The sequence below is a fragment of the Phyllostomus hastatus genome, unplaced genomic scaffold, assembly GCF_019186645.2.
Source record: "Phyllostomus hastatus isolate PE091 unplaced genomic scaffold, TTU_PhHast_1.1 phas_scaffold_501, whole genome shotgun sequence".
NCBI lineage: Eukaryota > Metazoa > Chordata > Mammalia > Chiroptera > Phyllostomidae > Phyllostomus > Phyllostomus hastatus.
Genome location: NW_025334033.1, coordinates 72,079,022 through 72,104,521, shown reverse-complemented (window position 1 = coordinate 72,104,521; position 25,500 = coordinate 72,079,022). Strand labels below are relative to the sequence as shown.

General features: G+C 64.2%; 2 protein-coding genes across 7 annotated transcripts; one reads left to right on the top strand and one right to left on the bottom strand.

Annotated features, from left to right (window-relative positions):
• The first annotated feature begins 568 nt into the window (after positions 1-568).
• Positions 569-13,237, top strand: CDCA4 (cell division cycle associated 4). Of its 6 annotated transcripts, none has more exons than XM_045822955.1 (3): positions 569-684; positions 1,929-2,031; positions 11,275-13,237. In XM_045822955.1, exon 3 carries the CDS (start codon positions 11,281-11,283, stop codon positions 11,974-11,976), a length of 696 nt encoding a protein of 231 aa, XP_045678911.1. In that variant the 5' UTR covers positions 569-684; positions 1,929-2,031; positions 11,275-11,280; the 3' UTR covers positions 11,977-13,237. The 6 variants fall into 6 exon arrangements, with proteins under 6 accessions (XP_045678911.1, XP_045678913.1, XP_045678909.1 ...); XM_045822953.1 differs by lacking the exon at positions 569-684 and adding an exon at positions 1,011-1,374; XM_045822952.1 differs by lacking the exon at positions 569-684 and adding an exon at positions 1,012-1,374 and having other exon boundaries at positions 9,444-13,237.
• On the bottom strand, positions 11,894-19,221 carry LOC123808360 (cyclin-dependent kinase inhibitor 1C-like). The gene is made up of 4 exons (XM_045822958.1): positions 18,736-19,221; positions 17,585-17,763; positions 17,219-17,305; positions 11,894-14,890 (listed from the first exon to the last, which is right to left on the bottom strand). The coding sequence occupies exons 1-4, from the start codon at positions 18,902-18,904 to the stop codon at positions 14,798-14,800; spliced, it is 528 nt and encodes a 175-aa protein (XP_045678914.1). The 5' UTR covers positions 18,905-19,221; the 3' UTR covers positions 11,894-14,797.
• Positions 19,222-25,500: the final 6,279 nt, after the last annotated feature.

Below are 25,500 nucleotides of genomic sequence, written 5' to 3'. Positions count from 1 at the left end.
GTGTCAAGCAAACTAAAGGAACTCCACCAGACATGCTCCAGCTTCCTGCCTGCCACTGCACCTGCACACCTCGGGCAGGGCGGCCCCGGCCAGGCTCACGCCACTCCGCCGGGCGCGGCGCGTATGGAGGCTAGTCGGAGTGCCTGGTCCTACTGAGGAAGGGGCCGGCTGCCCTCGGCCCTGGGACGGCTGCTGGCGGACAGGCGAGCTCAGCCCTCCGTGCCTCGGTTTCTTCTCCTGTGATTTGGGGACGGCCACTATTCCCGCCCGCAGGGCCGTGGGGGCACTAACGGAGACCACGCGCGTCCCAGCCAGACACAGAGGGCCGCTCATAAGGAGATCAGACCCTCCTGCAGCTTCACCAGCCGTGTGTCCCGCCCCCCACCCCGTGGCGGCCCCTAGAGGGCGCCGTGCGGCCGGAGAGCCCCGAGTGTCGGTTGCGGCCGCCAGGGGGCAGGATTACCGCTGGAGCCCCAGCCCCCTCCCCCGCGCGCCCGCCCCCCCAGGACATGCGCAGCCGGGCCCATCCCGCAGCCATCCACCCGAGAGCCACCCCCTCCACCCCCGGACCCGGGCCGCTTCTGAGAATCGTGAGCTGGGTGACACAGCCATCCATGCCTCCGGTGACAGTGACACCAGCCAGAGCCTGGCCTCAGTGCCAACCCGCAGGACCCGCGGGGCAGAGTGAGCATCAGGGTGGGAGCGCGGGGAGGGAGCTCGGAACCCTCTTCCGAGTGGAAGCCACGGCACAGGGGCAGCCCGCCTTCCTGCATGGCGTGGAGCTCACACTTGCTCCCTGCCACCCACCCGCCACGCAGTTGCCTGTGCACGTCCCACTCGGATGGCGACACTGCAAATTCAGACACTGTGATAACTGGGCCAGGAGGCTGGGGGGACGTAAGGTGGGGCCGCGGCTACGGAAAACGGTCCCAGGCTCCCCAGATGACCCAAAGTGGCGTCACCCTAGGACCCATTGGTCCCACTCCTAGGATCCGCCCAAGCGAGGGGAAGCGCACGCGCATGCTCACAGCGTCCCAGGAGGGACCGCCCCGTTGTCCACCCAGCCCTGAGCGCAGCAGCGGCGCGGACACCCCAGGACGTGCAGGAGTCTTGAAAGCGCCGCGCTGCGTGCGAGATCCCGAACGCAGAGGATCCCGTCACTGGGACGCCCCGTCTGCGCGGTGTGCGGAGCAGGGAAGTCTATGGAGACCGAAAGTGACCAGCGGTTGCCAGGGGCGGGGGACTGGAGGGGCGATGGCCGGCAACAGCTAAGGGCACAGGATTCTTCCCGGGGTGATGGAAGGTCCTGAAAGTGCCATGGCGGTGGTTGCGGGTCTCTGAACCCCTGAAAATGTGACTTGTGTGCTTCCAAGGGTGAGTGCCCAGGGTACATCTCAATGAAGCAGTTTTAAAAATAGGCACCTCAGATCCCTCCCCGCAGACTGAAGCCCAAAGCCCCTGCGGGCCTGCCCATTGCCCCATGGGGGCTCTGGGGTGTTTGCAGGCTGGGGCTCTCATGGGTGGCCCTGCTGTAAACCCCCGGTGCCAGTCTCCTGGGAAGGTGTGCAGGCCCTTGCGCGGGCACTTCCCTGGGAGCAGGAGTGGTGGTGAGTCACAGGTTGTGGGCGCCTGCCATGTGGGCCTCCAAAGCTGGTCCCAAAGTCGGGCTTTGGTGACCTTCTCCAAGGCGGTCTGGGCTCTTCTTTGCTCTTTGCGTTTCCATGTACATTTCAGAATCAACTTGTCAGTTCCCACGAAGACAGGTTTCGGGGCTGATGGCGGCCCCAGTGGCTGTGAAGGCAGACGTCTGGAGAGAGCGGACGCCTTCGCGATGGGGCGTCTTCTGTTGGGAGCACTTGGAATATCCTCTTGCGCACGGAGCCGGCATCAGTTTCTCTCCCCACTGACCTGTGCTTTTCCTCGTTCAGGTCTGGCCTGTTTGCTGTTAGATCGATGCCCCCCTGGGTGCTGGCCGATGTCTTGATGCTCTGCAGATGGTATCACTGAAAACTTTTTTTAAATAGACAAAAGGTTTGTGACTTGCATATAGAAATATAATTGACTTTTCTGTATTAGCTGTTTATCTGATGGTCACACTGAATTCTTTTTTTTTTTTTTTTAAAGATTTTATTTATTTTTAGAGAGGGGAGATAGGGGAGAGGGAGAGAGAGAGAGAAAAAAAACATTGATGTGCAGTTGTTGGGAGTCGTGGCCTGCAACCCAGGCAGGTGCCCTGACTGGGAATCGAACCTGCGATGCCTGGTTCGCAGCCCGCACTCAATCCACTGAGCTAGGCCAGCCAGGGCTGAATTCTTTATTAATCTGATCCACTTATCTGAAGGTTTGCTATGCACTAAACTGCGTGCCCTTCAAATTCATACGCTGAAGCCCTAGCCCCCAGGGTGAGGGTCTTTGAGGCCGGGCTTTCAGGAGGTGGTTAAGGTTGAATGAGGCCACGAGGGTGGGCACTGATCTAACAGGACGGGGCCCTTGAAAGAAGAGGAGGAGCCATCTGTCTCCCCTCTGCCGCCTGCAAGCCTGGAGGACAGAGCTCACCTGCAGCCCAGCCGCATGGGCAGCTCGATCGTGGACAGAACTGCAGGAAAGGAATGCCAGTGGTCTAAGGGGCCCTCTGTGGAGTTCCGTTGAGCTGCCTGAGCTGGTTGGGACAGGATTCCTTGCATTTCTACATTCCAAACCTCTGTCTGGAAAGAATGATTTTAATTCTTCTCAGGTCCTATGCCTGTTGCTTCTTTTTCTTGCCTGCCGGCCCAGGCCAGTCTGCCCAGCACATGGCCCGGAGGCAGCGGGGCCGCAGACACACCTTGCTCTCGTTCTTGTCACAGGACAGAGCCCTCGCATTCCTGCCGTTTCCCGTGCACTTGCCCGTGTGAGAGACGTCTGACTGGCGGAGTTTTTATGAGTTTATTTGAGCCAAAGTAACGACAGTTGTTGAGAAGCAAAATCTCAACGGATTGAGAAAGCGCTCCTGAGAATTGCAGCTTTGCGCCTTATTGTATACATTAGAATCAGAGGAGGAGACATAAGTGGGGGAGTCACAGGAATCCCTGGGTGATAGATAAGGGGACAGGAGAAAGCAAAGTGGGGGGATCTCTGGGATTAGATAAAAAGCAAAATGAAGAGGCATATACTTCTTTCATATTGGTGGGGACAGGTAGTTACCACAGCCCAGGGAGACGGTGTGGGGAGGGGCGGGGCAGGATACCAGGGAAGGCTCTGGGCTCTGGAGCAGGCAGGTGAGCCCTGGGGGGTTGGAAAAGGAGATCCGGCTGACATTTCAAAGGTATGTTATCCTAGATCTGAAAGAGGACTGATAGGCTCAGTTAAGGTAAAAACTGACCTTTGTCAAGGAAGCTACTGGCCCAGGACGTGACTACCTGCCATGACCTGCTTGCAGTTGGGAGTTTTTCTGTTCAGGCCGTCCTATGTGGCTGGTTCGGTCTCTGAGTTTGTCGGGCCGGCCCATGCTGGCCTCCCTGGGCTTGTCATATTTGGTGTGCGGCCCCTTTTCATCCACACATTCTAGCATTTCCCACAGCTTTTTGTAAACGCACTTTGCTGAACCGAAGGGAGTCCCCTTGCTGCGCAGTGAAGAAGTGATTTCCCGCCCAAGGACAGGTCTGGTGCGAGCCCTTGGGGTCCCCAGAGGGGATATTGAAATGCCTGGGGCTCCCTGCCTGCCGGCAGTGTCTGTTCGCCAGGGCGCGGGGCCCACACCACACAGTCCAAGATGTGCTTTGGGGGGAGCCCGGGCCATCCAGGGTGGAAGCCCGTCCTTGGGGCCTGGCTGGACCTGCCCCATGTGCCGCTCCCCTGGCTGACTTTCATCTCGTTGCTGTCACGGGAATGAACCGTGGCGGTGTGTGTGTGTCTCTTTTCAGCAAGCTCGTGAACTTCCCATGAATCCTGACGCTGACGGGCTCTGGTGACTCCGCTGCTCGCAATGGGCGTCTGCAGCGAGCGAGCCTTTGTCGACTGGTCCTTACGTCGAACCTGTGTGTTCGGCTCCCTAACTTGTGTCACAAACGTGTGTTGAATTTTACCGGGTGAGTCTCTGCCACCCACTGAGCTTTTCCAGTGTTCGCTCCCTGGTTTTATTACTTCGATGAATTCCGTTGGTTGGTTGAAATGGGAAACCGCCCGCCCGTTCCTGGGATGAACCCAATTGGTGTGAGGTGTTCTCTTTCTTATGTGTCACTGGGTTTGATGTGCTAAGGTTTTGTATGGAACTTTAAAGTCTGGCTGGGCGAGGGGCGAGCCTGTAGCCTTTCCTTCCTGTCTCCTTCCGAGGGGTTCACGCCGAGGCTCCGTGGGCCTTTGAGAACTAGCTGGGGAGCGTTCTTCCTGCACCCCCCGTGGGCTCTGGGTACAGTGAGCGCTGTTGCTCCTGTTCTAATCTTTTTAACAGATTCCAGGTCTCCTTGTCATTAAGTTTCTTGACCACAACAGTTAACTATTTCTAAAAAATCGGGGCCACCCTTGAGTCTATTTCTGTTATCTGGGTCTTTTTTCCCTATTATTTTTTTGGGGACATTTTTGTTCTTGTGTCCTGGTATGCCTGCTAAATTTTTGATTTTATGCTGGACGCCGTGGGTGAGAAACCATGCTGGCTCTGGAAGAAACTGCCTCTTTGGTGTTGCCGGTCTGACAGCTTGCGCCGCTGCCCACCGCCCACGTGGTTCCGACCTGCTTCCCACCAGCTGGAGGGCATTTTCTCCTCTATTCCGAGCTGTGTTAACATCCTTCGCCCAGTCTCTCCTGGCTTTTTGGTCTTGTCTTTATTTACCGAATATTGTGTATTAAGGAATTTAATCTTTTGTGTGGCACGTGCTTGGGAACACACGCACCTTTTACACCTGTATGTCCTCACATTTGTCACAGTCGTTGTCTTTCACCCCAGGACTGCGACCTAATTGGACCTTCCACCCAGCCCTGCCCCCACTCTGTCCTCAACGGTGAGCCTTTTGAAGCCATCTCAGGACGGCGCCTCTGCCGAGCAGCCCCGCGGGGGTCGGCCTCTTGGGAAGGGGAGCCCAGGCGGCCACCCCGCTTAGACTGCGCCAGGCACTGACCTGCTTCACCTTCCCCAGCCGACGCCCCTCGGCCCCCAATTCTCTTCCTTCCGTCCCCGGGGTGTCTCCTCGATGCCTGTGTCCTCAGCCCCCCGCACAGGACACAGGACAATCCTCACCGGCACTCAGAAATGTTACTTGGATTAATGCATTCAGGATTTTCTAACCTATTTAATGCCTTTTCCACTAAGAAATTTAAAGAAAAAAAGCACCTTCCCCACTTTCCACTTCTACGGCTTCACTGGTTCCACGTAAACTCCGAGCACCCGCCTTGGTGACCCGGGCTGTCCAGGAGGCTGCTGTCCTGCCCCGCCCCCGCCCCTAGCTTCCTCCTGCCGCGGCCCGGTCCTCTCCCACCCAAGTCCCCGCCCCGCCTCCAGGTGACCCGCGCAGGCGCACTCGGGCAGCGCGCGGAGACCTGGGAGCTGTGTGGGGCGGGGCAGTGGAGCGCGCGGGCCCAACGGCCAACGCGGCCGCGCGGGAACTAGAGAGGCAGGCCCCGCCCCTGGTTTGAACCGGAGGCCCCGCCTCCAAGCTCAGCCAATCCGCGGGCGGGGCGGTGTGCGCCCGGCGACCCTTTGTGGGAGCTGAGCGGCCCCGCCCCGGCCCCGCCCCTCCCTCGGCTGCGGGCAGTGGCGTGGACGGCGGGCGGCCAGGTGAGCGTTGGGTTCTGGCTCTCGGTTCCTCCGCCTCGGCGGCCCTCGTCGCCTTGGGGACTCCGGGGGCCGCGGGGCGGCGGGGCGGCCCGGGGTCTGGGACGGCGGGGAGTCGACACGGGGGCGACCCGAGGGTCCTGGGGGTCGGGGGACTGGGTCGCGGCAGGCGGGCCCTCGGCGGAGGGGCGCGACCCTGCGGCCCCCGCCTGCCCGTCCGGTCGTATGCCTCCTGGATTCCCGCCGGTGTTGCCACAGCCTCGATTTTCGCTGTCCCGCACCCTCTTGATCCCGAGCCACAGCTCCTTCGTGGCCTGGACCCAGCCCGGGGCTCTTGTTGGTCCGAGGAGCACTTAAAATGGGGGGTGGGGGTGGGCGGCTCGTGCCGTGCCGGCCTCCGCAGCCGAGCCCCCATCCTCCCTTCTCCCTGCGCCTTGGGAAAGGTCAGTTCCGGCTCCTCCTCCTGGTCCCCGGGAGACGCTCCTGCAAGCCCTGCGGGGACTCCGGGACAGGCTCCTGTCCAGCTGACTTGGACGGACGGCTCTGACCAGAGGCCCCGTGGCTGCCCCCGTCGTCTGTCACTCATCCACTCACCCATCCCCCCTCCCACCCATCCAGTCACCCACCCTTCCTCTTACCCACACACCTGCCCTTCCACACACCTGTGGTGGTCTGCCCTTGGCTGTGATTCTAGGTTTCCTTCGTAATCTGCAGTCCTTGCGAAGTGCCGGGCGGGTGGTGGATGTCAGCGATGGAACGCTTGAGTTTCATCTTAGGTCCTTCTAGCAAAACGCGGTTTTGCTGGCGATGTGATGCCCCCCTTAGCCGCCCAGCCAGAGTCGCCTTTCTCTGGGGCTGGGGAGAACAGAGCGGCCCCTGCAGTGTTCAGTTTGCGCTCTTCCCCTTTGTTTCTTGGTTGTAACTACTTTGTAGCGGAATACCAAGGATATTTGGCAGCGGTTTCCCTGCGCCCAACTGCACTATGTCTGATTTCCCTCTGGGCTGGTCAGGGAGGGCCCGAGCAAGTGATGCTGGCCTCGGTGGTCTAAAGCTGGCACTCTGCCCGCTTCCTGTGCCGCTTCCCTTACGCTGCCCAGTCCAGCGGAGACTGGCCAAGGGGGGTGGGGCGGACGGGACAGTCCTGGACCCCAGCTGGTGAGAGAGCAAGTGGGTTCCTGGTGCTTCCTCGCCTGCCGACGCAGTCAGCCAGCGGGGGCGTCGAGCTTCGACTCGGAAAAGTACCAGGAAGTCGCTTCCGCAACTTGGAGGACAGCTCAGCTCCACCTTTGCAAAAGCTCATTGTCCCCAAACTGGGATGCCCAGGAAAGGGGTGCCCCAGGTAACAGCTGGCTGGGAGAGCTGTGGTCTGAGTAGCAGGCTTCCAGCCGCGTTTCCTCGGCCGGTGGCCGGTGTGCTGCTCCCTCGGCACAGGACCCCGGCCACTGTTCTTGTAAAAGGAGCCGAGAAAAATGCTAGGGGCACTTACGTACAGCTGCGTACGTACAGCTGCGTTGTGTTCAAGCTTTGCCGCGCTTGCACATTAAAGTTGAAATTCAAAATGAAATGTCGGTGACGGCCTCTGCAGGTTTTAGCTCGGGAAGAGGGCGCGGAGGTTCCTTCGCCTCGCTGTTGGGACGGGTCCCCAGGCAAAGAAAGTCTGCGCATTTCATTCCAGGTCACAGAAGTGCCTGACGTTAGCTCTGTAGCAGCGGCTTGTGGGAAATGTCAGACCCGAGCGGCCGGGGGCCCGCCCCCCGCCCCCGACTTGGACGCCCCAGTCTCGGTTGCCCGCGCACTCTGAAGGCTGATGACGTATTTCTTCGCCGCAGACCTGGCCACGTGACACACGGGGAATGTTGAGTTGCCGTAAAAACCCAAGGCTCGCAGGGTGCCTGGCGGGGCCGAAGGTTGTGGGAAGCAGCCGGGTCCGAGCCCGCCCCGTCCTGGTCCTGGCGCTCAGAATCGGGGGTCCGCTCAGAATCGGGGGTCTGCGTCTCCTCCAGCCCCACCCCTGCGGGGTTGTGCCGTGGGCCTGAGTGCGCTCTGCCCGGGCGGCGCTCTGGGTGAGCGTGGGCCCCGGTGGCTCCGCCCCCCCTGAACTCAGTCCCTCTTTTTCCTCTGACTGGTCAGCGCGTGGTCTGGAGGTTGCCTGAGGGCAGTGCTGTTGACCTGGGAGGTTCCAAGTAGGAATCTGCCATTTTCTAGATGCGCCGCAGGACTCGGCCAGCGCCTTCGGAGGAAATGGAGGTGGGCGACGCGTCACGTTGTGTCGGTAACTTTCCGCCGGCCGGGGCTCTGCCGGACGGGTGCGGAGCCCCGCGAGGGCTCTGCGCCGGCACTTGCCGACTCCCCAGACACGGGTGTGTGGGGGGCGGTCCTCACAGGCCCCCTTCTGGGCTCAGCCTGACCCTGTTACCGGCAGGCGGGCTCTGGCGACCGCACGCACTCGCGCTCATGGGGTTGGACACGCTGAGTCGTCGGTCGGTGGCACTTTCTTGCTGACTTGACAACCAAGCAGCTGCTGGGGGCGCGCGGTGTTCGGGAGGCACGCGGGGGAGCGACCGAGCACGCCCTCGCCCCGGGTCCGGCCTGGAGCCCGGGTGCGCGGTGGGGCCGGGTCTTCGGGTGTTGGGAAAGGGCAGGTTCCACCCAAGTCCCTGTTCCTCAGCGCCACGTGGGGCCCTGAACTGCACAGATGCCTGCAGGCAGCTCCTGGGGCGGAGCCGGGTCGCCGGGCCAGCTCTCGGAGTCACTGGGCTGTCACACCCTTGGGTCAGCTGCCCTTTCCCACAGGTCGTGTGGCGTCCTGTGGCACCTACATTTGTTCCTGCTTTTTTACTGAGCACGTTTGCAGGTTCGTCATGTGGTCCGTCTAGTGATGGCGGATTTGGCTGCAGGGTCAAATAGAGCACCATTTACCCACGCCCTCTGGTGGGAAACAGGCAGATGGGAGAGGCCCGTGGAGCTCTGGGACGGGGCTGTGGGAGCATAGGGGGGCTCCTGTGGTTCTGGGATAATCTAAAGGGCGTTCGGTGCAGAAGAACCTGACGGAGGTGAGTGGTCCACCTTCCCCTGCAGCGGCCAGACCTGTTCACCGCGTGCCTGTCTCGCCTCCCCCCGTCCGGGGAGATGCTCCAGGGGCCGGGGCCGGGACTCCAGAGGGGCCCAAGTCAGAGCCCCTGTCCCTGCCGCAGGGGAGGTGGTGAGCGGTGGAGCACCTCGCATGAGGGTCCTGGGACCGTGTTTGTATGTTGGGCAGCTGTCAGAACCGTAACCTGCCCCTGGCCAGGACAGTGGTCAACAAAGAGAGCAGAACCTGCGGCGAGGCCAGTGCCACAGGCCAGAAGGTGCTCAGAGACGGTGCAGGCGGGAGCCAGGGAGACTCGCCTTGTGCTGACTGCACTTTCTGACCCCCTTCCCGGGGTCACAGCCAGTACAGCGACGGGAGGGGCCAAGGAAGGGAAGGAGGCTTACTGGGGACTGCCCAGCAGTCCCCACACCTGCTGGGGCCAGACCAGTCAGGGAGGGGAGCACTTCCTGGTGGGAAGGGGGCTCGGGACACTGGGGGCCTGGGGAAGCAGTGGCCCGTGTGAGTGCTGGGGTCGTCTGGCTCTCCCTGGCGGGTGTGGGGGCATGTGGTGGCTGTAGAGGGAGTGGTTGGCTTCCGGGCCCGGGACAGAGGTCTGACTCCCTGCAGGTCTGCCCTGGCATGCTGCCCCCTGGCTGCCCCGCAGCCCCTCATGGCCCCCTGGTCTTCGGAGACCCTCAGATCTGCTGGGGAGCAAAGGACTAAGGGTGTTGCAGTGAGTTTGGTCGGGACCCTGGATGAAATCGGTTGTCGGGCAGAGTTGGAGTGCTAGGGTTTGTTGGAAACACCACTCACAGCGAGAAAGGAGACTCGCCGCAGAAGAACCCGTGGAAGTTCGTCTTTCTCCTGCACCCAGGATGGCTTTTTAGAGCTCAGCACCATCTCACGCTGTCAGAATGCAGGCGGGGCAGACGCAGGTCTGCGGTCGTTGGTGTGGAAGGTCACGCAGCCAGTCGACAGCAGCAAGCGCAGACTGCTTCTTGCACCCACCACTGGAAGCCTGCTTTGCCCACCCTGTACTTAGCAGTGCTGAGCTGGCGACTTTGGGACAAATGCTGTGAAAGCTGAATTTGCGAAGACAGAAAACTTGAGCCTCTGTCACCAGAAGCGGTTGGAACATTTTCGTGTGTTTTGGTGCCGGCGCTCACTTCCGGAAGGGCCAGCCTGCGCTGGTGTGCGGGGGCGCGGGGGCAGAGGTGGCAGGCGGTGTCGGCGTGTTGTTAGACCCGCCTGCCGTTCTGGGGAAATTCGTCTTGTAGGGGAAGAAGCTGCAGTCGGGTTTTAAAATTTTTTATTTCCAAATAATTATTGGTCCACAGGAAGTGGGAAAGAAATGTCCGGAAGGTCACCCTTCCCGCGTCGGCCACAGCGCGGAATCACATGGCACGTGTGTGGTGTGCACGCGGGTGGTTCTGTGCCCTTAGCCTGGCCGCTGCCGTGCAGTCCTGTCCACGCCCAGCCCGCTTCGCCCAGAAGGTCCCAGCGATGGGGTCGGCGAGCACCGCGGTTCCCCTGAGGGCCGTGCAGGCGCCCGGTGCACTGGCCCCGCAGGGTGGGGGTGGGGTGGGCCCTGAGCACAGCCCGTACAGGGTTTCGCATGCATGCTGGTTTTCACTCCGGTGGAGCAACGCCCAAGGCCACTTAGTTTTTGACAATGTCACACGCATGGGAGGTGAGCCTTTTTCTGTCTGAGAACCGGGCGGGCGGGCGCAAGGCTCCTGGGAAAGGTGGGGCCCCGGCCAGTCCCCCCTCCACTGCGGGCCGCGCACCCCTCCCCCTCCAGCCCCATCCATGGGGGCCACAGGATCAGTGTTTTTACAAAGGAAATACAAAAATGCAAGAGTTTGCGTATTAAAGATTATAACCCTCTTTATGAATACCTTGAAATGATTTATTTGAAACAAAATGTTTCGCTATTTTACACACCCGAGAAGGGAGAAACGGTGCAGCCGGAGGGAGGCCTGGCTTTCCCAGAAAGGGCGGCCTTGGCCCGGAGGCCCCGCCCCTCGGCTGAGCAGCTCTCGGGGTGCAGGTCCTCCTGCCTCCGCTTCTCCGGGCCGATCAGCGGCGAGCAGCCCTGAGCATCCAGGACCCGCAACCTGTCTGTCAGGGGTCCTTGCAGCATGACGCGGTCGGGTGGTCCCTGGCCCCACTGGGCTGGTGGTCGTTTTGCCTCCCAAACCCTCCCCCTCCGGCACCAGCCCTGGGGCTGTGATGAAGGTTCTCCGCCCGGTTCCTCAGAACCTCTTCCTCCCGTTTTCGGTCCACTTGTCTTTGCGGGTGGAAACTTCGTGCTCAGTTAGAGGCGGGTGTGGTTCGCGCCCACTTTCAGTCCGAGGGGCTGTGTGTGAACGAAGGACGCGCACCCGCTTCTCCGAGGCCGGGTCTACGAGGGGCTCGGACGGCGCTAAAGGGTGTCTGTCTTCCTCCGTCTCCGCAGGGCACGATGTTCGCCCGAGGGTTGAAGAGGAAGTGCTGGGACAGCGAGGAGGACGTGGAGGGCGCCCTGGCCGCACCGTCCTACAGCCTGCAGCGGCAGTCGCTCCTGGACATGTCCCTGGTCAAGCTGCAACTGTGCCACACGCTGGTGGAGCCCAACCTCTGCCGCTCGGTCCTCATCGCCAACACGGTCCGGCAGATTCAGGAGGAGATGACCCAGGACGGCGCCTGGCGGCTCCCGGCGCCCCCGGTGGCGGGGCGGGGGCCGCTAGACCACCTCGTCTCCACGGAAATCCTGTGCCGTGCAGCTTGGGAGCAGCAGGGGCAGCGCCCTTCGCCCGACCTGCCTTCGGAGCTGCCCGGGGTCCTGGGTGCGCCGGCTCCCGGGAGCGCGCAGAGCTGCATCTGGGAGGCGGATAGCTCCCGCGGACACCGAGGGGGCTTTCCCAAGTCGCTGGATCAGATATTCGAGACCCTGGAGAGCAGAGCCCCCAGCCCAGTGGAAGGGCTGTTTGCGGATGCAGATGGCCCCTACTACGACCTGGACGCTGTGCTGACAGGCATGGTGGGCGGCAAGTCGGGCCCCGGCGGCAGCGACGGGCTCCAGGCCTTGGCCCCCGCGGGCGCCCCGCCCCCCAGCGCCAGCTGCAAGCGGGACCTGGGCGAGCTGGACCACGTGGTGGAGATCCTGGTGGAGACCTGAGCCTGCTGCGCAGGCGTGGGGCCCCGGCCGTCCCCCGAGCGCCTCGGGCCGCTGGGCCAGCCCTGCTGCCTGGTGATCATAAGAACACGCGGGAACAGAGCCATTTCCTGCAAGCTGGTCACCCTGGGGCCGGCCGGGCCCCCTCCGCTCGGAGCCCCACAGCTCCGCGGGGGACCGGCCCCCGGCTGCCTGAGCCTCCTTCAACGTTAGCTAGGTGAATTTTTTTAAAATTAAGTTTTATATGTGTTGGGCAATATTTTGGCTTAAGATATATTTTTTAAACTTTTTATACTTTTATCTCTTTAGACTTTTTCAGCTATTTTCTTAAAAATATATTTTTTCTATAAACATCCTCTGCTGCTAATTAGAAGCATCTATCACCTGAACACTGGCAGTTGGCGTGTCTGATTGCGTAAGGTTTGCTTCTCCCGACGGCCACACCCCCAGCGCCACGTGCGCGGCCGCCCTCTCCCTGTGAGCCCAGGGGGCGGCGCGAGTCCGGAGTGGGCGCCTCCCTGGCCTTCGTCCCTGAGGGTGTGAAGCGTAGCTGGTTAGGGATTAATTTATGGCTATTTATGTGTGAGTGTCACTGGGCGGAGGTCAGTTACCTGCCCGGTGCCCCGAGGACCAGCCCACACTTGCTCGCGGGAACTGGTGCTGGGATGAAACAGGTGGGTGCACGTGGGCTGGTGGCCCCTCGACCGTGAGGGGGGCTGGCAGTGGGGTTGGGGGGCACCTGGCCCTGGTGACTCTGCGTGGACACCGGACACAACACCTCGTCATCTTCGTCTCCAGCTCATGCGGGAGGCTGCTCTCCCACGGGTCCCGTCTCTCGTGTCCTCCCTCCCTCCCTCCCGCCCGCCCTGTCACCAGAGAAGGCCCTTTCCCTTGCACGTGTGCTCGTCGCGTCATTAAAAACCGTTCGGCACGCCGGGAGGAGTGTGACTTGTCTACCACGCCGTCCTTGAGGGGCCTTTTCCTGCTTCCACTCAGGCCCTTGTGCAGCTGGGGAAGCGGCCAGTGGGACCGAGTGGGGGCCCACGGAAGAGGGGCGCACCCCTGGAGTTGGCCGCCGGGAGGAACCGGTTGAAGGCTGGGTGGTGGGGCCTGGCGGGGCTCGTAAGGGGACTGCAGGGGACGTGCAGGGTAGGGTGTGGCCCTCAGCTCCCAGGATTCCTCCCTTCAGATTTTGAAATTGTCCTTTCTAGTGGGAAATAGGTTAAAGGGTATGGGTCTTAGAAGCAATAAACTTAAATCAGTATTTTGTGTCCTTGATACATTTCGTGTTTCAAACACTCGTTCAGTTTTGGCGTAGCTGTGGCGTCGACTGGCCAGCCTTCAGAGTATAAAACATGCAGAGAGCGGGCGGGGGGCCCGGCAGGCCTGGGGGTTCTCGCCGGGGCCCTGGGGTCCCCACTCGGCTGGCACCACTGAGCTCCAGCGTGCCATCCTGCCCTGGCGGGAACCGCTCCCTCCCTTCGCTCCTCTGGTCTGTTCTCAGCTGCCCAGCTCAGTTCGGGGCCCTGCCAGTGGGGACGGTTCTCCAGGGAGGGGGGGAGGGGCCGGTGGCCAGCTGCCGAGATGGGACGGAACTGGGTAGGACAAGACTCGGGCCCTGGGGGCTCCTGCGGGTACAGGGCCGTGGGCTCCTGGGCAGGGCCCCTGTTTGCCCCGCCCTGCTCCGTGGTCGAGTGTGGGGGCTGAGCCATGCACAGCGCGGGCCCTGGAGCCCTGGGCCCAGCACATCACCCTTCTGCTCGCTTCCCAGCACGACTAAGCGGCTGCCGGTTCTCGGCTGGGAAGGACTTGGGGTCTGCCTGCCCCCCAGGCTGGCAGTGGGGAGGGAGGGGACGTGGGGCTTGGGTGGGTGAAGCCCACAGCCAGGAAAGGAAATTCCGGGGGCTCACAGCCTGGGGGGCGGCTGCCCACTCTGAAAGTCTGTGATGCACTCGCTGCATGATCTGGGTGGCGGGAGAGACAAGTGACTGTGGCGGGGGGGGGGGTTGGGGGGGTTGGTGGACATGCGCCTTCCAGACCAACGGGAACCAGTGGGGAGACACCTCAGGAAGCAGCTCGAGCATTTTCCACTGGAGTCTGAAATTCACTGGTGTCGACTTGGTAATTCTTTCTCTTCTAACCCACCCTTCTCCTTGAGTGATTTTGTTTGTAGTTTTGAATTCTTCTGGGGAAAAAAAACCCAAATGTATCCCCTGCAGCCGTGTCCCCTCCCCTCACAGGGAGGTGGAGGCCCAGCAGGGACACGCATTTGCTGCTCCAGGCTGGGGCCAGGCGGGCACGCGCCCCGGCCACAGGGTCCAGAGCAGCGTGCTCCCGTGGCCTTCTCCCTGGGGGTCCGTACACCTGGGGCGCTCCCTCCAGCTGCCCCTGCTGCCCCCGGCCTTCTACGCAGAGCTGGAGGACGGCCCTCAAGACTCTGGTCTGCACATGTCTTCACACACAGCCACCCCGGGCTCTCCTACTGCCCCGTGGGGTGAGTGGTCCAGGGCCTCTTCCCTTGCGTAACTCAGTTCCTTAGGTTTCTTTGTTCTCCGGCTCTGGACTATTTTAAGCCACGATTTTGTGGCCGACGGGGCCTGACGTGGTTGGGGAGAAAGACCGCTTCTGCGACCTGCGCGTCTGAGTCAGGCAACCAGTGGACACTCAGTGTGCAGGCCCCTCCCGGGTCAGAAGCCCCCTCCTGGAGCTGACCGGCTAGGCCTCAGACTGGGCTCTGCCTGGACGGGGAGCGAGGGGGCTGGTGGGTGACGGTACAGTTCACTGAAAGGGCCGATTGCAGGGGCAGCTCTGGGTGGGGCAGCATTCAGATTCTGACGCTGGGCTGAATGGGGGTCCCCCAGGAGGGACGAGGGCGGTGCCGTGGAGACGCGTCAAGCGCTGGTACCCCAGGTTGAACCTGCGTGTGGGGGAAGGCAGGACACATCTGTCCCCAGAGGCCCTCGGCCCTTGGCCCTCGACAGTGGGACTGCGTTTCAACGGGGGAAAAGTAGGCAACCCAAACGTGGAGACCCGGGCCGCCAGCAGGCCCCGCCGCCCTCCCAGCGGCTCACCTGGGTCTGGCTCAGGGCTCTGCACGGGGGCAGATGGAAACCTTGCCCCTGGACCTCTTCAGACTCTCTGAGCTTGGAATCTTCCAGAACACGCCCCTGGGCCTGCCGTCTTCCCCAGCCCTCCTGCACCGGCAGGAGGAGGGCAGCCTGCTCCTGGCTCTGAAAGTGCTCGGCAGCCATAGGCTCATGAGCTCGCGTGGCCCGGTCCCTGCAGCGCTGCGGGGCCCTGAACCCTTTGACCACCCCCAGGTCAGAGCTGTGCCCCCTCCCTCCCTCCCGTCCTGTGTTCCTGGTGCCAAGGCACAGCCAGGCACCCCTCACGGGGCCTCTCCAGCTCCTTCCGGCCCAGTGTGGCCCCTCGGCCCACACAGCTACCCTGTCCTCACGCGCTGCTTTGCCCCTTCTGGGGTTTCGGTGCACAGGGGTATTTTTAACGCTTGAATGGGAAAAAGGCCTTTGCTCCTCGATTGCTGGACTCAGCACAGTCTGTGTGAGCCAGACACTGTCAGCCAGGTCTCCCCACAGCTCCGCTCCTTGCCAATCGGGCATTGCTTGAGCCGGACACCTCCGTCCTTCACTAGCGCCCAGGGCTGCACAGGGTAGGCGCCCACAGCCACCCGGCCTCATCACCCACCCCTCTGAGAGCAGCGGCCTCGCCGCAGGGGAAAGGCTGTGTCTCGGTGGCCCCGGGGTAGGTGTGCCCCCGGCAGACCAGCCCGCCGTCTCCCAGACGGTGGCTCCCTGAGGTGGGCCGCGGCCGAAGGTGGCTGGCCCCACCTCTGTGGATCCCACCCATACCCCCTGGAGCCCGTCTGCACCGAGATCACTCCACCCTCGGGCAGCATACACTCCAAGAACTGGGGGGTTTCTCCTGGCAGCGGGGCCCGCTCCAGAGGCATCGGGGAGTGGGCATGCTGTCTGCGCTCTGAGGGGCTCTCCAGAGCGCTCTAGGTTCGGGACTGCAAAGGAGGCACGCGTTAAAAGGCAACCTCGAGAGCCTTCAGAGCACGAGCAGAAAAGGGCACCTGACCCTTCGGGGTCCTGCCAGCAGCCCCAGGGGCCTGGCTCTGCCACTGCATGACCACTTGCCCGACGACAGCCGCTGCCCCCCAGGACCCAAGCACGTCTGCCTCCTCCCCAGCCCTGCTCCCTCCTCGAGCACGACCCCGGCCCCAAAGGACTCCTTTTCATAGCCGGACGACCCCTCCGAGGGGCAGAAGCCCCACGTCCCTGGACCCAGCCTGACGTGGTTTTGGGACGCGCACTCGGCGGAGGGGACAGAGGAGGGATGGCCACGTGCCACCCACTGTCACCAGGCCACCCTGAGAGGGACGGGGAGGCACGGGGACAGAGCACCAAGCGCCTGGACTGTGTCCCTGTCTCCCGGCTTTAGCACCTGAAGTAACGTGGACCTTCTGCCTCCCCGCACGGCCCAGCCCTGCCTAGTCACCCTGCCGCCAGAGGCCCCTCTGCCTGCCCGCTGGCTTGGGCCACACAGGGGGTGCAGCTCATCCAGAGGGCTCATGGGCCACCACGGCAATGCTCCCATCCCCTGGGCTCCAGGCCTCAGTCCCCAGGGGTGCCCTAGGCTGGGTGCTGGCCCAGAAGAGCTTGTCTGCAGAGCTCCCTGACCAAGCCTCAGCCTGCTCAGCAAAGCGTGGAGAGACCCAGACCTGCCCTCCCACGGGCCACGCAGTCCGCTCCCCGTGCTCAGTGCAAGGCTGCCTCAGAGGACAGCCCCGTGTGCCTGCCCCAGGAGACACAGGCGGGCGGCTCTGTGGGCTGAGAACGTCCCTCCAGGGCACGGGGCTGTTTTCCCTGTGCCAGGACCACGGCCCAGGCCCACCCGTCTCCCCCGCACTCCCAGCACTGAGACCCGAGGAGCTGGCGCCCCCGCCCACTTCACTCCAGGGGAGCTTGAAGGGACGCTGAGTGGACTGGATGTGGCTCCAGAGGGGGGGCCTCGGCCAACGCATCGCCCCGCCCCACCTGGTCTCTGCGGGGGACTCAAGAGACACAATGCTCTCTCTAAAGGTAGAAACAAAGAGCCTCATGTGTCTGTTCTGTCAGCCCAGAGTGTAAACGGGGAGTCGCCGAGCAACACCCGGCCCAGCCCCAGCTCCCCACCGCCGGGTGCACGCAGACCCCAGGCCCGGCTCGGCCCCACCGCTCACCTCTAGGGACTGGGCTGAGGCAGGGACGTCTTCGGCCGCCTGCTGGACTGGTGCTTCTCGAAAAGCAAGCCTGACCGTATTCCCAAGCTGAGAGTGGGCGGAAAGAGAACAGACAAACAAACCTAGCCCGGGAGAAGTACACGTGGAATGTCACCGTACTCCGAACACTTAATTTAGGCAGACATGGGAGTAAAGACACCGCCGCCACAGGGCACACTCGTCCTGAAAACCCGACAGGTGGAGTTACGCCGTCTCCCAGGTGGGAACTGGCTGTGACATCCACCCACACAAGGACCAGCCACGATGGGAGTCGGGGTCGGCGGCAGTGGGGGAGGGAAACTGAGAGGCCGGCGTGTTCCCACTCACCTCCATGCGGGGCAGCGCGGCGCCCCCCCTGCCCTCCTCCCTGGTCATTCTTGCAGAGTTTGCGTTACGCTCAAATTGCTGGATGCATTGGTGGAGCTGGAAGGCGAGTCCTGTTTCTGAAACCTGCCTCGGGAGCGCAGAGCTGACGGCCATGTGGAGAATGGGCGCCGGCAGAGGCCCTGGGAAACACCGGCTGGTTTAGAGCCCACACCGTCTGTCCCTACAGCCAGCCAAACCCTCTCTCTGCTCCCTTGCTCCTTTTCCTCTTTGTTCTTGCGGCACTGGGGGTGCCCGTTTGGGAAGAGATGGCAGGGAAGGGGCTGAGGCAGTCCCGGAACAGGCAGATACGGTGGCGGGGGGCGGGCTCGTGGGGGCGGCAGAGCCAGGGGCAGGGGCCAGGCCTGGGCCCTGGGGGCCAGCTCCAGCCAGCCATCCCCACACACAGACTGAAGTGGGGCCCCGGCTGAGGCTTTGCCCTGAGCTGAGGCCAGGGGAGCACAGCCTGGCACGTATGGCCAGAGCCAGGAGGAGGGCGAACTTCTTCCCTGGCCACAGAGGATGGGGGGACAGAGGCCAGAGAGAGGCAGGCCCCATCCCTGGCCAGCCCTCCACAGCCTGGGTCTGCGGCCTTCCCGCGCACAAAATGCTTCCTGCGCACTTTAGAAAGACCTCGGAAGGGGAGGTGCCGGGGGTCCAGACTCCCAGGGCCACCCTGCTGAGGCTGGCGGGAGCCACGATGCTCCTGGGCAGAAGCCGCTCTCAGCTGCTCAGGTGCTGTGGGCCGCCCTGGGAGCTCCAAGGGCGCAGGGAACTGCTCAGAGAACTGCTCAGACCTGGCTGAAGACCCTCGAAAGCCTTCAGACTGCCCCAAGCACCGCAGTGTCCCCGTGGGTGCAGGCCACAGGTGGTGAAGGTGGGGACACCCTACCGAACCCGGAGATCCAGGCCTCCCCAGGCGACCGGGGAGGTGGCAGCGGGTTCTCACCCACCGCCCAGGAGCGCCACTCTGCCCCCCAGGGGCGTCGCCTGCACCGCCATCTTCCGAGGCCTGGTGGAGGGAGGCCTCGCCTGTTTCCCCTGTGAGGTCACCCTGAGACCCTCTTGGAGGGGCCGTCTGGCCAGGCTCCCGCCCCCGCTCCCTCTAGCCTTGCCTGTTGGTGTTGCCTGGGAGGACACTGGGAGCACAGCTCTGCTGGGACGGCCCAGGCCTGGACTGGGCCTCGGGGGCCGCCTGCGCGCCCACCGCCCCGGAGCTGCTGGTGGCTTCCTCGGGACTGCGGGTGGCCCGGCGTGGGCCCAGCGTCGCTGCGGAACGGACATACACAACGTCCACGGCCTGGCACCCGGGGAGGGGGCCGGAGCCGCTGCCCGGCCTTCTCCGGCGACTGCCCAGCACAGGGTCGTGTCCCAGGGACAACTAGGTGCTGCGGGGGCCGGCGGGCCGGGTTGGCAGGGGTCGGCGAGGCGCGGTCCGATCCGGTGCCCGGAGAGGGCGGCGCCCAGAGTCCTCGAGAGCGGGGTCGGGGCGCAGGTGAGTTTTTGGCTGGGCCGGCCTGAAGGCAGCCGGAGGTCGGGGTCGGCGACTGAGGCCCCGGTGCGCCCGGTGTGCGGCTCCCGAGGGGCGGGCTCCGACCGGCACCCAGCTCAGCCGCATCTCCCCTCCGCTCGCGAGCGCCGCCAGCAGCTCTCACTCCTGGAGCCGGGCTCCGACGGGTTGCCCGGCAACGACGCGCACCAGCCGCACTTCTCGCGTCACCACGTGACGTCACGCCCCGGCGCTGCGTAGGGCGTAGCAGCACCCGGCTCCTCTCCCCGCGCCTGCGCAGTGCGGCCCAGACGCTGCGCGGAGCGAGGCTCTTACTCCGCTGTGCGAGCTCTGGACCCGCGGCCCGCGCGGCCCGCGGAGCTGTCGGTGTAGCTGTGTGATGGGGACACCCCCACCTAGTCCTTCCCAACGGGAAGGCGGTGAGTGATGGCTGCCTAAGGGCGGAGAAGAGGCGCCGCCCCGCCTCGGGCCCGCTGTAGCGCCCGGATTCCACCAGGTCACCAGCACCTCCTGCTGCCTGCAGGGCCCCCCACTCCTGCAGCACCCCCCGGGCAAGGGGCACCAGCGGGCCAGCCTCGCCCTCCAGCCCGCCCCCTCCCAGGCAATCCAGGCTTCTCACCCATCACCCCCCACACCGTCCCCCGAAATCAACCTTGGGGAGCGGGCTCCAGCCTCCCGCGCGGCCGTGCGGCCCTGGCCCCGAGTCTACCTGCGCACCCACGTTGCTCTCCCCACCCCCCGCCGGACTTCCCTGGGCTCTTCCTGGGCCCAGTCCTGTCTGCGTGAATCACCCACTCTCTCCCTGGTCCTCCTCAGCCAAGCTACTGAAAATATTAACTTAAAAAACGGCCAGATGAGATCATTCTCTGAACCCCGCCCCTGCTTCGCGCAGGCACAGCCGCCAGCACTGCAGTGTGCAGCGATGCGGGCAGCCCGCCCAGCGCCGGGCAGACAGCGGCCCGACCCTGCCAGAGGGTGGCCAGACGCGGATCTCCTGCCTGATGCCACCCGGGGACAGGGTGATCGGCCCCGGGTGGTCCTGCTGCCTACCTACTGCCAGGACCCGTCGTCCACTGTTCTTGCTGTCCTCACGGTCCAGGGAGCTGGAAGGGGTAGAAGCGTTGTCCTCACCTGCAGGCAGGGAAGTGGAGGCCCAGGCCCAAAGGCCTGGGTGGGAAGTGCTGCTGGGGCTGGAGCCAGCTCCTGTGAAGTCCCCTACGCCCTGTCTGGGCCCCTGGAGAGTGAGCACTGTGACCCTCGGTATGCAGGGTGACGTCACCAGACACACAGCATTCCCTGGCATCCCGGGCGAGTCCCCCTCCTGACCCCCAGAACCTATGAACATGGAACCTTGCAGGGCGAAGAGGACTTCACAGACGGGATTGAGTTAGGGCTCCTGAGGTGGGGAGATGGGCCCTGGTTATGCTTTGGAGCCCAGTGGAATCGTAAGGGTCCTTACAAGAGGGAGGGGGGTGGGGGGGGTGGGGGACAGGTAGACAAGGGTAAAGGGTGGATAAGTGGTGGTGGAAGGAGACTTGACTTGGGGTGGTGAACACACGACACAGTGTACAGAGGATGTGTTACAGAACTATACACCTGAACGATTACACATAAGCCTGTATGATTTTATTAACCAGTGTCACCCCAATAAATTTAATTAAAAACACACAGGCAGAGGGTCAGTGTGTGAGAGAGGGTGGAGTGCTGTGGGCCGGGAGCTGGGGAATGCCCATGGCCTCGAAGAGCTAGCAAAGGCGAGGACTCGGACCTCCCCCGGAACCCCAGAGGGAACGGAGCCCCCGCCCCCGCCCCCGCCCCCGCCCCCGCCCCCGCCCCCGCCCCCGCCTGGAACTGTAAGAGCGCGAAAGTGTGTAGGGTCGAGCCACTGCACCTGTGGCTACTTGTCACAGTGACCGCAAGACACTCGCACACCCACGACCCCGCTGAGGAGGTGCTGAGAGGAGGCAGCAGAGGTGACCCTGACGTTGGGTGCCCAGTGCTGACTGCAGCCCAGGTAGCTGATAGGTGGCCCCTTGTCCCTCAGGTCAGCATCCAGACAGGCAGACTGGGCACAACATGGGGTGCGAGCCGAAGGCCAGGCCTCCATCTGGGTGGGCAGCACAGGCTGCCCTCATCAGCTGGGGGAGATTGGGCAGGAGGGCAGGTCCCCATTAAAGCTGGGGTACAGGGACACAAGCCACAAGCCCCCAGAGGGCCATGGAGGGGGTGGGTGCAGTGTGGCCAGGAGAAAGGCCGAGGAGCCCTCCCAGGCCCTTCTTGGGAGGGCTGCCGCGCTCCACCTGAGCCCCAGCCCTGCTGAATGGGGCGGGGGCAGCTGCGGAGTCGAGCCTTCTGCAGCCCAGTCTCAGGAGGGCGGGGCCCCACAGCATCCTGGAGCCTCCCAGCATCCCTGGTACGTGGAGGGGAGGGGTCCCTGCCCCAAGAAGCACTGGGTATCTGCTCCCCTAGGGTCCTCAGACGCTCGTCTTGTGGGTAGGTGGGGGTGGTGCCTTTCCCCAGGTGAGGAGTGGGCGTGCAGCTTGGGGGGGGTGAGGCAGAGGCCAGGGGCCAGCAGTCCCGGAGTGCTCCCCCATCCTTACATGCGAAGGGCTAGGTGGGAGGGCACATGGCAGCGGAGGGGGTCCAGGTGCCCCACCCACCCCACTGTGCTCCTCTGGCTGGGCTGGGCTGGGCTAAGGCAGGGACAATGGCGGGAGCTATTTTTGCTTATGCTGCTGTGGCTGCTGCAAAGAAACATCAATCATTGATGCTCTGGGCATCAGTGCTGCCTGGAGAGGTGGTGAGCCCTGTCCAGGCGGTGGGGGCTGGGTAGGGGCCCTGCCCAGGAGCCAGGGCTGCAGAAACACAGCTGGCAGCCCCTGCTCCTCACCCTGGCTCCTGCATCCCAGCCTGGGGAGGCTGCAAGCGAGCCTGGGGCTTGGGCCAGTGGGCAAGGGCCGGGACTGCATGTGGTCCCCAGTCTCTAGCATGGTGGTCCCGGGGACGTGATCAGCCTCTGTCGGGTGGAGAGAGCACTGCTGAGCCACTGCGGCCCCCACCCCATGAGTGGTACCCACGGGTGGTGTGGGGCCCTGTGTGTGCGGGGCTGGCTGTGAATTGGGCCCTTGTCTCTGTGCCCTGGGGGGACAGCAATTCCTGAGCCATGCCCAGATGCTGTAGTCTTCCGAAGTAGGGCATCTGTCCCCAGAGGGGGACATCAGGACGGGGCTGGAGCTGGGCATGGTGACAGCAGCTCCTGGCAGCACAGGGCTCTGTGGCAGGCATGAGGCCAGGCCTCGGCTCGGGGTCAGGACAGGTAGGGGGCACAGATGGGCTTCAGGTCCGCCCCGGGCCGCTTTCTCCTGCAGGGCCTGTGACCCTGGGCCAGGCCAGGGCTCCCAGCCCCTGCAGGTGGGAGTGGGGGAGGAGGAGGGGCCCAGCAGGAGGAGGCAGGTCACTGTGTGGCTGGCCGGGGGGCAAGAGCTGACTCGTGGGCAGTCTCCCTGCACATGCAGTGGGGCACAGTGCCATGGGCTCGGAGCCCTCCAGAGGTAAAACAGGCCCATGGGGCTCCGGGGGGTACGTGGGGCATTGGGGGTGAGCACAGCAGCTATGCAAGTCCCTGCCCCAGAGCCGGCAGGAGAGGGGAAGGGACAGCTCCTGGGTGGGGGGTCCCTGCCCATCCCCATGCTGAATATGGAGCTCGAGCCAGTGCTGAGTCAACTCCTCAGCTGCAGAGTGAACACAGCTGCAGCAGGGTGGCGTGAGTCTGCCCAGCCCTTGCCAACGCCGGGCGAAGAAGTGGCCCCAGGGAGGGTCCCTGCCCCAGCCTCCCACAGGCCCTGGGTGGCCAGGGGTCCCAGGGACCACCGTGGCATGGGGGCCGGCAGCGTGAGGCTCAGCACCCCCTCAGTGGCCATGTGAGGCCCTCCTCCCTGCCTGCGCTTAGGCGGGGCAGCCCTCAGCCTCCCCAGCCAGGGCTGCACCCCCTCCCCACAGACTGGGGTGCAGCTATCACAGGCCCCTGTGCATCATGCTCAACAGTTAGGAGATGTCACTTTGTCACTCGGAGTGAGGCCACTTCATTTGGATGGGGTCTAGGGTCCCCACAACTTTTCCAAGGTCACAGGCCAAATGGGGCAGGGGACACAGGGCTGAACCCTAAGGTCTCCTGAGACTGCCCGTGTCCCCAGGCCCCACGGCCAGAGGTGCAGGCCAAAACCAGTGACGAGCCCGGGCAGAGGCTGGACTTGACCCCCAGATGGGCAGAGCATGGCAGGCCCCCGGGGGCAGGCCTCCTGGGAGGGAGCTGAGAGCAGGGCCTCCGGCCCCAGGGCTTGCTGCCTGCTCGGGAGAAGACGCAGGGCAGGCAGGGCGAGACCCGTGCCCGTGTCCCCACCTGAAGGACAGGACCGCGCTTCATCATGCTCGGGCCTGAGACACGGGAGGTGGCCAGGGCCCGTTCCTGGCAGTGACGTGTGCGTCTGTCTGACCGGCTGCTGGAAGGCTGCCTGGCTGCAGCCGGCTAACGGGAACCATGGAGCATGAGTCATCCAGCCGCAGGCCGGCCTGGGCCCCGCCGGCCCAGGGCATCCCGGGGCGCCCCAGGTGGTGTGCACCTGTGTGCACGCACGCGCATGTCCCAGCAGGTGTGTGCCTGTCGCAGGGTGCGAGGGGACATGTCCAAGTAGATCTGCGTTTGCGTGTTGGGGCGAGTGTGTGTCTGTGTGTGTCTCTGAGTGTGTCAAGCTTGCGAAGTGTGTGCCCATCCATCCGTCCGTCCCCGCACCATTCCCTGGCAGCCCCAAGGAGTGGCCCTCCTGGCCGGTGGCTGTGCTCCCCTGGGTCCGTCCTGGCCCAGGCTCCCCCCCCGCCAGCAGGACTGGCAGCTACAAGGTGCCCTTACACCAGGCAGAGCCTCCGCTTACCCCCTGCTCCCCTGGAAGCAGAGCTCTCCCGGGCCTGCCCCTGCCCACCCACTCCCCCAGGCTGTCCTGCCCCAGCTCTCCCCAAGCCCCTCTGCCAGCTTCCGAGACACCCCTCCTCCAGTGCCACCCTGGTCCAGCCCCCACGCGCTCGAAGGTTTCCTGCCTTTAGCAGTTGCCCCAGGCACCAGGGTGGTCCTCCCTCAGCCCCCACTGCCCCGAACCCCACGGGGTTTTCAGCGGGGGAGCTGGCCTCGGGTCTCTCATCCCCGTCCTCTGCACACACACTCCTCCGTTGCCTCTGTCCCGAGCGCTGTTCCTGTCTCCTGAGGCGGTAGCCTGGACTGCCTGCCCTGGAGAGTCTGCCCCAGCCTTCCAGGACCTGCCCCTCGCCCCAGGGCTGTGCCGTGCAACCCGGGATTGCCCACCTCCAGACCGGAGCCCCCAGGGCAGGGGTCAGAGGTCAGACCACAAGTCACAGCCTCCTTCCCCACTGAACCGCTGGCCGCCCTCACTCAGCTTGTGACAACAGTGTCCGTCTCCGGATTAGGAGGTGAGACCTCGGGCGCGGGTCGCATCCTCAAGCCTCAGCGCAGAGCCTGGAGACCCCTCCCTGGCAGGGATCCAAAGTCTGCCCTCCGGGCCCGGGCCGGGGCGGGCGGGTGGCGCTGGGCGGGGCCAACGAGGGGCGGGGCTGGCCCGCAGAGGGGGCGGGGCGGGGTGCGACTGCAGCTGGGACTTGCGAAGCGGGGTGGTCAAACCTAGGGGGCGTGTCCGGAGAGCGCGGCCAGGGCCTGGCCTGGCAAGACGCTCTGGTGGAGGCGGGTCTTGGGCTAGGTCTGCCGATCGGGGGCGGGGCCTGGGGCGGGACAGCCAATAGGCTGAATGAGGCTGGCGGTGCCGCCCGCGCTCGCTCCGCAGTGGCGGGGCGCGGGCTGGGCGGGCCTGGGCGGGCCTGGGCGGGGCCCGGGCGGTGGCTTGGTAGCTGGGCGCGGGCTCCGTCCGCAGTCCGAGGCTGGACCTCAGCGGCAGCGCAGGGCAGCAGAGGACCAGCGTGGCGCCGGGCTGCCCGCGCGCCGGAGCGGGACCAGCGACTGGAAGCGACGGGCCGCCGCCGGCCCGCACCGCTCGGCCGCCACAATGTGCGACTGCTTCCACATGGTGCTGCCCACCTGGCCCGGAGCCCCCGGCAGTGGTGCGCGTCCTCCCCGCCTGCAGCCCGCTCCCCTGGGGCGGGTGGGCTTGGTGCAGGGGAGCGCGCCGGGCTGCGATGCCGGCCGGGGTGGGGGTACCTCGCGCGGACCGGCCCGCAGTGTCGCGCGCGTCTGTGTGCCTCCGGGGCTATTCGGGTCTCTGCCTCCCTCCTCCTGCTCGAATCGCCTTTCACCTGCCCTTGTCCCTAGGCCTCCCATCCCTCATTTCGTCTCTCCAGGTCGCTGATTCAT